We start from the raw sequence: 12,795 nt of genomic DNA, 5'->3' as shown, positions 1-12,795 counted from the left end.
TATCTAATATATAAATTGAGTTACATACCTTCGACAAGCGACGTGAGCAGCGTTACGTTTGCGGCCTTTCTTCGTCCAGCCGGCAGGTTTAGTCCGATTTTTTCGAGTTTTTCGCGCAATAGCCGTCCACCGTTTTTGGATTTTGCTCTGAAATTTTCCAAAACAAACGTGTTGTTTTAATGCTATATCGACGTTTTTATAATGTATTATACGAAAATCGAGGAATTCGTGTAGGTATACAATCTGCATACATCACCCACCACGATTCTTAAATTGTATCACGAACGACGCGAACTATTATATTATATATAAGTATATAACATTGTATTCGATTGCTTAAATGTTGTATCATCTTAATCTATTATCTATTTATGTTAAAATTTTTTTTTTTTTTATATAATTATTTTTTTAAAGTAAGCTTGTTCCTTAATATTCCTTTTAATGGCACTTAGCTAATAGATAATTAATTACTTAACATTACAAGAAAATATTACCTAATTGTATTATTTTTTCTGTAAATTTCATAACTCCTTACCTCCAAGGCTTCAACACAAGCTTTTAGCTTACAGGAGGTAGGTAATAAAAACTGTATTAGTTAAACTTGTTAATTTGTAACCATTTCTTTTGATTTCTAATAAAAAAAAAATATATACATAGTACGCATAGACCACATTGTGATGCATTGTGATCAATAGAATATAGTTCACTCGTATTTCGTTAGATCGATTCCTAAAATAGTATAGGCACCTATAATTTAAAACTGAGAGAATACGCGCTGTAGCATCAACAATTTACAATAATTATCCAGTATTAACTTGGAAAATAATGTTGTTGTTTTTGAAAAAAGTGATGAGACCTGCGTGATTCATTCAAAATGGTACGCGTACCAATGAACGAAACCAGTCGAATTTCCGATTCCGCGAGTTTCATTCATGTAGGTACCTTGTACCTAGATAGGTAGCTGAATATTTATGACTGCGCTGGGCGGCGGCACGTTTGGGTCGCCAGAAATAAAATAAAAACTCGTTATATATAACCTATTATATACAGCGAATATGTTATACAATACACCGAAAACACGTGTATTTGTAGTCCACTGTTAAGACAAATCGCATTTTTGTTAACCGACTACACATGTTATATTATAATGATTTATGACACAAAATAAATAGCGTTTCTCATACCATCATCGTCGTTATCAATGAATTTATGTACCTATCTGTGCGCGACTACACTCCCGGTATTCGAGCCGTGATAACGTCGTCAAACACACTATTACACGAATTCCGCTGCTTGTCCTGTATAGCCTATAGGTGACTGTTGTAGACTTTAGATTGGCTATCAAGGAAACTCAACTTCCCCCAAACACGTGAAATAGCGCTATCAATTTACAGCTTTCGGGTTAACGATTTATTTGAAACATATTATAAGTAAAAAATAAGCGAGTAATTCAAAAGTCGATATTATAGTTTTATAAAATATTGTTATGATTGATGATGAAAGTCCCGGTAAAAGTCCCAAGTCTGCCTATATACATACATTTATATCTATATCTATATATATATATGCCGTACGAAAGATATTATGTATAATATGGATCATATTATCGGATGTCACTTATCGCATGTTATAAGAGTGCACTTTATTAATCCCCCCACTGAAGCTTCCAATATAAGTACCTACATTTATTATATAACCATCGTTTTTAATTTTTATTACGACAAGTCAACAAGGATCGTGGCAATTAAAGGACAAAGATATATACACGCAGACTACAAAATAATTATATCTATACAAATAGTAGTATTATTATTAGGTATAATATGTTATCCGCGTATATTATAATGTATAATATAATAAGTGTCGTTTCGTGTCGCGTATAGGCGTAAAATGATTAAAACCCTCGACGACGACGAGCGTCATAAAAACACTGAAATAAAGGACTTTACGATTGATAAAACGCGTATATATTTTACTGGACATAAAAACGCGTTAAGTGACTTTTTTAGGGTGTACCCGATCGCGCGTGTTTTTAAGTGCTTAAACTATACATACTATACGGACACACACAACAGGTGTTCACTGACCGTCGCGCGATGTACTGCAGCTCACGCCCGCGTATACGGCGTGTACCTATATAATATTATTATGTATATAGAAAGCTCTTCGTTTCCAACATCTCTGGCTGATCGTTTGGAATTTTTTCTTTTTTTAAAGCCGACAGTAAATTAAACGATGATCCTAAAGAATTTATTGCGTTTAATAATAATAAAAATAAAGAAAAAATAGGTAGGTATCTCCTATACCTGGTTTATATAATATTAATATAATAATAAAATAAAACGGACATTAAATATGGGAGAAACAATCTACTCGCGAGTCGTGGCCAAACTTGCAAGTATTAGCGATTTGCACTTGTTAAAATAATGTCCTATATAGGTACGCGCATTAACTATTATACACACATATTATATACGCGGCTGCATAATAATATAATATATTATATAATAATATTATATAGATATGTCTTGTACACGCGACGAATAGTATCCCTTCGTCCAACGAGGGGTCACTGCGCTCATAAATTTTAATACATTTTAATTTTCAGCATACTTATTTTTTATTTTTCACCACGATTATTGTAATTGATTATTTCTCACTATCATTTTTAACGGTTAAATAAATTTAGTTGTCCGACATAACTATGAACGCGGTCGCGATTCTACAGAAGTAACTTTTTACCACGGAGATATAGCATGTTTTGGCTACATACCAATCGTGTAGCCAATTTGTGAGACAATTTGTGGTCGTTTTCACTTTTTCTCTAAACTTGCACACATATGCAGTAGTTCGCTCAGATTGTCCGGTCACGTTTTATTTACGGGCGCGTGTACGTCGGAATTGTTAAAATAATAATATGATGAAAACCGTAAAGATTTTTTTTTTAAATAGAAAATAATATAATATTTACCTTCTGAGCACGCCACCCAATAGAGAGGCGTTCAGGCATTCCGGAGGCGACAACCTGCGTTGGACTTCGCCGACGGTTACTTTGTACTTTGACGTAGAGCTGAGCAACGACAGACGTCCGGGTACGCTGCAAAACACATCCGAAGGGGTAGTGGACATACCTGTAGAATATAAAATAACAATAGTTATTAAGAAAATATTATTATTGAAAATTTCCGTCAGTTTTAAATAAAAATATCGCCGAATGATATAAATAATAGACCATTTTTTTCACAAGGAGAACTGACTTTATTTTTTGAGAATAATAATTAAATGTTATAGAGGATGACCCAGACAAAGATGGGCTAATAGAATCAAGGAAGCTCTCAGGATGACTGGTGTAGAGAACGCAGAGTAAGTGTCAATATGGACTGGGACGTGGTTACTGCGATGATGGACTTTGGTGGTCTTTAAGATATCTTATAGAAGTAGAAGCAGACGAATAACGAAATGTAATATAATATAATATACATACAAATTATCATGATATACATGTATAATAACACAATTTAATCGTAAATATTAAGCTTTTCAATTCGACGAAACAATACATGTTTTTATATAGTTCCATTTTTATCGGTTGTTATTGACAATATATAATATATACTAATATTACTATAACATATTTTTTAATTTTTATCCAAGTCATTTTTTATGACTATGTCTCATTCATATAATTTTACGGACGAATTCGGGATGATATATTGATATTTGATATGGCTGAAACTGAACCCTATATCCTTACTCAATGAATGGAGTAGATATACTAAGAGTAATACGAAGATTAAATAACATTCACATATAAACAAGCGTATATTGTATAGGGCCTTGAACATACTTAACTAAATCAGAGACTATTTTAAACAAATAAATAAAAAGTTATTTTCATTTTTTCAAAAAGTACAAAATTGTTCACTTTGCCCACCTAGGTAATAAAAGTGGTCAGTCTATGTCCATTTTGACCACCGGTTTAAAATTTCTATTATTATTCATTATTTCATAATATTATCATAAATATATATATATAATATAATTTATATTATATTCTTACAACTTTTCTTTGATAAATAAGTAACTTCAGTTCAAGCTTTGGGTCTCGCTAACATAGTTAAGCAGTAATTTAGTTTATAGAAGACTTTTTAGTTCTTATGATATAATAACTACACCAAAAATTAATTTACATGCATATATACAATTATAATTATTAAATAAATATAATCAAAATAAAAAATATTTGAAGTATGGGTAAATTTGTGACCATAGTGACCACTTTGCCCTTTTAATATTATTTAATTTACTATTTAAAAAAAAATTATTCCTATCAACTAATTAAACTTAAGCTAATTCTATAATATATAAAAACTTATGTAGATTTCGAAAAAAAATAATTTGAATATATTAATTACTATGTTTATAAAATGTAATTATTTATTCAGAGCACTTATCTTACATCAACAGCATCCAAAAATGATTTTTTTTTTTTTTAAACGGAAACGGTAAATTCTATCATCAATAGTCGTTTATCAGTTGATAAATATGATAACAATGAACCAATCCACGTGATAAAACCAACTGTTTATTTATTTACGACAGAATAATAAGACATGATGACCACTTTACCCGCTATGGCCACTTTGTACACCTTTCCCCTACGTTATTTTAAACATATAAGAATTATTCTACTTTATTGCATTAAATCATTGCTGTAAATTTGTACTCAACTTAATTTAATAATTTAATTTAAATATCTTGGAAGTACATGTACTGCCATTATTTATGTAAGTAGATATATTATATTATATTTTTCAATTAATTTGGTTCCTTGAATGTTATTATATAATAAATAATTTCAACTTTAAAAGTATAATATTATTACAATGTGTTATTGGCTCGAAGAAAATTAAGTGTATTAAAGGCGAGTACGCAAAATGTTCAAACTATTGTCAAAAAAATGCCTAATTGTATGAGAGTACCTATACTCATAATTTAATGTATACATTATAATATAGATATTATAAGTGTTTGACGAACATTTGGTCAACATTTTTAGCCGGAGGTAACGGTAATACACTGGAAAATATAACGAACACATGCGATACATATACACAACACAATATAATATGGGTATACGTCCACTCGAACGAAAACCCGCCTTCGGATACAAAAATAATATTATAACGTCTCAGGTTCGGGCGAGAGGGTGCGGAATTATTGTGCAGCGTGTGTGTGCTTTTTCACAACATCGACAATGGGACTTGAAATAAAAAAATTCGCTAACACGAACACAACAGATGTCCACGCACGCCCCCCCGTCAAGTCATACGCGGCACACCCCAAATTAGCCGTCTATATGCGCTGTTTGTCGAGGGGGTGCCGTGTTTTTCTGGGCCGTTCCCGGTGGACGCCCCCAGAAATCGTAAAAAATAACAAAAAAATAACACTGCCGTGTACGTGTATGAGCTGTTTAATATTATATACCTAACATGAGCGCCGTGCGTACCTACTTACCACCTCGTCAAATGTCCCATAATATATAGCTACTGCAGTACAATAGAGGTGTGAAACGCACGGTGGGAAGCGGAAACCGAAAGAAAAAAACATACTGAAACACTGTTTTCGTTATTTACAATATTATTCATATTCGAAAATTACACGCACATATATATAGGTCGCGGTATTATATGCATATTATAGAGTGTCGCGCGATCGTTACATTATATTAATAATTATTATTATTAAAAATCGCATATGCGGTATATGCAATAATCATATAGAAGGATAATATATTAAATAATCACGATGTGCGTATACCTACATGTGGTATTGAATAAAACGACAATAATACAATACAACACGTAAACGTATAATAATAATATAATAACGACAGTCTCCAAAATCTGTTTTGCATATTATATTTTCCATCACGTCATTACTGCTGCGGCAGTTTATACCATGTTAAATAATATTTCATAATATTTCGAATTTTCGCCAAACGTGATTATTCGGAATTTTGCGGCGTCGGTGCGTCAGAAAGTATACATATATTATTATGTGTGTATGTGTGTGGAGTGTAGCGAGTGAGCGATCGACACGGGGGAGAGATTTGCGCCCCCCTCGTCCATCACCCGTATAGTCATCGCCGTGAAAACCAGACGGCGGCGGTCTCTTCTCATTAGAGGGGTAAAAAAATCGACTCATAAACGTAATAACGAGCACGAAATCACGTTCGGCGTGCAACCCCTTTTTCCATTTAGCGAACAAATTTTCATCGTATTATTTTTTTATTTTACAGAAATTATTATTTTTTTAACCGACGAGCATATACGATGCTGCGCTGGCATATTGAATTATACACACATATTATATAAACATAGGACGTGCAGTGTGGAGGGTAAGCTACGAAAGTCGTGTCGTTACAGATCACGTAAGGTCTGTGCGCGTGGATATCGTTGCGGGATTCGTCGCGTAAAATGAAATATACAAAAGTACCTAAACCGTCGGACCGGAACGGGAAAATCACGCGTGATAAAATTAAATAAATGTATATATATATATATTATAAAAATACGATTACACGCGACACACTCACTGATGCTTAATGAAATAATTATTCGAATGGGTTTATTAGGCTTGAAAATCGGGGGAGGGGGTGACGATTGCAGGCCGGGATAAAGCACCTGGGAACCAGAGCCCCGGGGGCGAAAGGACCCTCGACATATCGTCGTCAGCGGGACGTCAAACTTTTCCGTTTTATTGGCCCCGCCGGCCGGCCAATCAGCGAGACCGGTCGCTGTCGTCGTCGGTACCTAAACATAGGGGACGACGCGTTTCCACGAAAACTCAAAACTACTGCAGCGTACCGCGTATACGATGGGTGCGCGCGCGTAATTCGCGTTCCGTCGAGAAATTAATCATTACGTTTACGATTTACACTACGACGATAGATAATTGAAATCGAAAACATAATTAAATATCACAAAGAAAATACGTGAATGCAGTCCGAGAGGACCGTCGTCGGGCGCACGCCCCTACATAATATATAATATAACTGCTCGGAGTTTTGGACACACACGCGCGTCGAACCGGTAACCGGTATAAGGCCAATTATTCGCGCGTGTGCCATTCGAACATATATATGTTTAAAATATATAGTAATATCACGACGTCAAGCGTTTACATACAATTTTTTTTTCCAAGCAAACATATAAGTAATATATTATAATATTAGGTATATTAAATGTACGAAGGTACTTACGTTTTAGTAGCGGCAAGTCGTTCATAAACGAACTGCTATCGTCCACGTTGTGTTCCTGTTGGGGAAAAAAAAATGAACAAAAAATAAATAATCAGTCGTAATACGGCAAACGCAGTATTATTACAATAATATATAATATTATATTATAAGTATAATATAATTACACGGTTACGTATTACCTATATATACCAGGTAGGTACCCATATTACGCGTACCAGCAATATCGTGATATTACGGATAACGGGCTACTGCTTGATTGCGGTTGTATATAAAATAATAATGATAATAATATTGTTATTATTATAACGAAGATTGCACTGGTATCATTATTATTTTAAAAAGCGCGCGCACGAGATTATTACGATTATTATACGTCGTCGTCTTCGCCACCACTGCGCACATGATAATAATATTATCGTGTATATAATATCACGTATAGGGAATCATCTTCGTCAAAACGCGTATATAGTAGTAACGTGGCCGTACAGGTATAAAGTAAATTTTTATTACACGAGGTAGTATGTATAATATTATTATATTTTCGATAATAATAATTACTATTAACCTCGGCCGGAGATAAATCGAACGCGAAAGGCCACTTAAAAAAACGAAAACGCGCGTTTCGGATTTATTATATTTTATCATGTGTATATGCGCGCTTACGATATATACATAATAATAATATATTACCTATATATATTTTTTTTAAATATTATTTCGGGGACGTAACGAGTTATGGGCGCACCCGATTAAAAAAAAATTAAAACGCAGCCGTATCTCGGGAGCCGTAGTCCGCCGACACATGCTGCATCACACACACACACACACACACACACATGGTTTGGTATAATATAGTATTATATGCTACCACCACACTCGTCATGTCTACCGTATATCATATCATAATATATATTATATTCCGTATGTGTACAAGAATATAAGTATATGTATATATAAAATATACACGGGACTGTATATTAAAATAATGCGCTTATAACGGCAGCGGTTCTCCTACAGGAGGAGTGTCCGGATCGGTAAAACCTATCAGAAAGTATATATACGTGTACCGCGGCCAGCCTATGTGCCAATAACAATAATTGATATCGTATACATATACGTGTTCATTTAAATGCCGAAGAGACCTACAACAACAGCCGCGTATAGCTACTACTACTAGCTACTTTTCCACTTGTGATCGGGCGACGGCATTAATTATTATCGACTGCGTATAGCTACTATTTGCAGTCATTATACCTACAGTATTCCGGTGTAAACAGAGTGCCAGGTGTATTTGCTAGTAATATCTTAGACTCAAACTTTAATACGTAATATAGGTAGGTAAACTGACTATTTGAATATTTGGTGGACATGACTGTGACATGACGTAACAATGTGTATAATTATTCGGCTTTCAACATTTTTACGTAAATGAACATTGTGGCCATCTCAGACTTTCAATGATAAAGAAAACAAATGTTTTAATTTTTTATTATGTAACGGATAATTACCTTGGATTGATTTTGGTTCTACATATTATTAATATAAATATCCAAAATAGTATTTCATAAAAACATAAAATATTAATTACATGAAGTTTTATTCTGGAACAAACACTGTTAAACTTATAAGCACCGTCTTCCCTATCGTATAATACTATAGAATTCGCATCCAATTAATATAATTACACAAACAACTCGGCGTATTCGTTATTGGCGCGCAGACAATTCGTCTCGTTACGAAGCCATCATACGCTGCATAAGAATATAAGACAAGTAATATAGCTCTACAACAGCGTATAGTTATTCGTTGATCGGAATTATTCAAACGATAGAAGGTTTACATATTCTAAGGTTTAGGGGTTTAAAATAACATTGTATAAGGTAGGTATAAGCGAGAGGTTGATTTGTAACGCGCGGGTATGTTATTGAAATACCATAAGCGTTTCTTTACATTTACTACTACCTATACCCTCAGTGATCACCCAATTAAAAAATAATAATATTTCGGCGTCAACAAGCTTGTACAGCGGTCAGTCTGCTACACGGGCGGTCGTATCATTCGCGGGGAAAATGCGATGATTGTCGGCGGTGCTTTTGTTTGTGTAATTAAAAATCGTCGTATCATCGTCAGATCAACACGCGCGTTCCGAATAATCTCATCAATCATTTGCGGGCACGGTATCGTCTATTACACACGGTGCACACGTTATAGATAGGTGCCTACTACCTACATCATTAGATAGATACAGTCGAGTTGCGATAGCTCGAACTTCCATAACTCAAAAGTCTTGACTTTATACTAGATTTTTTTTTAAATTCTCATGAAATTCTTGTAGCACTAGATGTCTCGACGTATTATTAGTCTCGTTAACTCGAAGATATAATTGTGATAAATAGTTCAGTCGATCCTATATTATATCTGGGTATTTTAGTGTGACAATATGCTTAAAAAAGTAAAAACAAAGACGGTAAACATGATTGACAAATTGTGGCAGACTTATTGTGTGACTTATATTGATCAACAAATTACATTTTAAACGTATGCTAACAATAGATGCTGTACGTTGGCTGTTGTAGTCAGTGGACTGTTAACAGATGACGAAAATACTAGTGTCAATAATATATCAAATAATAGTGATTCCAAAAATTATGAAAATCACAAGTCCCAGAAATAATCTTCAAATATTATTTCTGCAAACCAGGTAATGTCATAATTTTAAACTGTTAGTCAATTTTTGAATTTGTAGAAGGCGTAGTTACTCTTATATTCGAAATATGAAACTTCGAAAATTTAATTAATAAACAGTCGAAACGTCAAATATCAATAATCAAAGAATCGTTCTAATGACATGCAATAGGTACTGAAATGCTGAATAATTCATAGCCTCGAGTCGTATTAATTTTTTTTTTTTTATTATAGCTTTGGGAAATTCGAGTTACTTATCTAGAATATTAGATCGAAATTAATTATCAAAACTATATTTTTATACCTCTTCAACTTCGCAAGGTATCGCAACTATCGACCGTGACTATATTATAATATATTGTGTATTTGTGTCGTATCGTACTCATAGGTAGGTTGTAGTTTTCATAGTTCACGTATAAATCATAAGCGCGTTATACCTAACCTATATCGTGGTTATATATAATACTATATACATTGGCGCAACAAGGGAGGTGTTTTGGATCCTTAGCAGTTAGCACCCCCTAAGTCAAAATTAGCACCCCCTAAAAAATCTTTAGGTGTTAGGTCCTATTGAGTCACAAAAAAACCTGGAGCTTAAGCACCCCTTAGTTCAAATGTCTAGTTGCACCAATGACTATATATTATAGGTAGTACCTATATAATATGGGTGTAGATCGTAAGGATTCGCACAACAACGAAAACAAGCAAAATATTTTTACCCTCCACCGACGGAGCTTGCTAGTTATAATGCGTTATTTATATACTTGTTAAAAGCAACCGGTAATCAACCGACGACGACCGGTTCAACCCTCTCCCAGTCGATATAAGGCGTGTCTCCGGACACCCGCGGTGTAGTGCTGCTGCAGCCCCCTCACGCGTAATATCAGAATAATATACCGCAGGTACCTACGCGTTATATTGTAATTATGATGGTACAAATATGGTGGTTATAAATCACGGTAAAAATATAAAAATTATAATCAATAGATAGGAACGCGATGACTCACCTGAGCTTCTTCCACCACGCTGGACAGGGCGTTGTGCAGGACCAATGAGTCCTCCAGGCCCGGGTGCGACTGGACGAGCACGTCGCCTCGCCCTCGAACTCCGCCGACGCCGGAACCGTACTCGCCACCTCGGGAACGACCGCTCTCGTACGGGAAAGAAGGGTGCATGTTTCCCTATGAATCAATAACAAAAATCACGTTACTATATATATTATATTACATAATATTGTGTCGTTTAGTGAAATGGTAAAAGATTTGTGAGGTCTCACAGCATATGATAATAGGTACTATTATTACAAAATGTTACAATAAATACGGATTTACATTTGCCATCATAATATTTTTGTCATCTATAGCTATACATTGAAATATATAATCTAAACGCCTTTATATTGTATGGTATAAGCGATAAGCCTACCTAACCATTAAGTGCTGTGATAAATTCAGATTTTCTTAAGGTTGGAATATAGGATGTATAGGAGTATAGGACATAGATTTGTACTTATATTATACATAGCAAATTAAATATTTCAATATCTGCGTAGGTAAACAATATAATAGTGATACCAAAAAACATGACTTCAATAACTGATATCCTCAAAAAAAATTGAAATCATAATTTCAATAAAAAATGTTTGTTATTATAATATCATGTGAAAATAGTAAATACGTTATAACATTATTTAATAATATACTCGTAGCCCGTAGGTTGTATCTATATATATTATATATTATATAAATACACTATATAGGTATGTAATAAATGAAAAATCGTATATTCTAAAATCCGGATACTCCGTTGGGTCCGTTTGGACCAGGAGTTTTTGGGATTTCTGAACGAGTCCCAATAATATCAAATTATTAACACTCTCGACGATTACGTCTACATATCCGTTACGTGTATTATAGAAAAAAAATAGTTTCTAGTATTTATATCAACGTAGACGTCGCAATTTTATGACGTGGAGCGTGTGTATGTGTGTGTCGTGTGTGGTCACATCGTCGTCGTCGTCGGCCTATAGGCACGACTAGCGTGAACAATTTATTAAAATGTGCGTATACTATGACATATAAATTACTATCCGACACACTAGATCGCATACTATCGATTCTTATGAGTTTCAAAAGTTATTTTCGATCTAGACAAGAGTTTATTACGATATTACGCGCGGCTGCAGCATCCGTCATTATGTCACTTTACGAGATCGCGAGAGTAAAAACATTGTGGCAGCGACACTCGTATATATTATATATAACTATATGATATATCTACGATTAACCAAACGGTTTTTTTTATAGTTCAATAAATATAATAATAATAATTAAAATCGGACAGTTAATATCGTACCATAATCGCGAGGTTTTCTCTTTTATACTACTGTCGTTTACGTCACAAACTGCAGTGCTCGGTAGTATGATATAGAACACGATGAAGAAAACAAAATAATAATAATAATTTATCGCGTTTATGCGGCCGTAAAATGCGCGTTATGATCGACGATTTTACAGATGGAGAAAGAGAGATAGAGACAAGAGACAGTATCGCCGACGATCGTTCGAATTTGATTAATCGTCACGCGGTATATAATAATATTATACGTTATAATACCAGCTTTAGACATCGAAATGAGCGTTTTTTTTATTTATTTATTTCGATTTTTCGGCCGGTTATAATTACGGGTCTCGTAACCAGATATGGGAGAGGTTTTCGATAAACGCACACCGCGCGCGTATATATTATATTTAGGTACCTATTTCTATACACATACTCTCTCGTTAAGGAATACGCACTCGATACGTCCGCGTAACCTAGATATATATTATACTCGACAAAGTCGC

At 34.2% G+C, this 12,795-nt stretch overlaps 1 protein-coding gene across 1 annotated transcript in view; it reads right to left on the bottom strand.

Annotated features, from left to right (window-relative positions):
• Positions 1-12,795, bottom strand: part of LOC100158940 (transcription factor AP-2-epsilon) — a 42,421-nt gene that overhangs the window by 18,017 nt on the left and 11,609 nt on the right. The window contains exons 2-5 of the mRNA XM_029489375.1: positions 10,957-11,130; positions 7,265-7,319; positions 2,972-3,131; positions 29-147 (exon numbers count right to left, since the gene is read on the bottom strand). Of these exons, the coding sequence (XP_029345235.1) occupies positions 29-147; positions 2,972-3,131; positions 7,265-7,319; positions 10,957-11,130 (508 nt within the window). The remainder of the gene's footprint in view (positions 1-28; positions 148-2,971; positions 3,132-7,264; positions 7,320-10,956; positions 11,131-12,795) is intronic.

Source organism: Acyrthosiphon pisum, chromosome A2 (assembly GCF_005508785.2).
Source record: "Acyrthosiphon pisum isolate AL4f chromosome A2, pea_aphid_22Mar2018_4r6ur, whole genome shotgun sequence".
Classification (NCBI taxonomy): domain Eukaryota; kingdom Metazoa; phylum Arthropoda; class Insecta; order Hemiptera; family Aphididae; genus Acyrthosiphon; species Acyrthosiphon pisum.
Note: the sequence above shows the minus strand (reverse complement) of the source record. Positions and strands in the feature narration are given on the sequence as shown.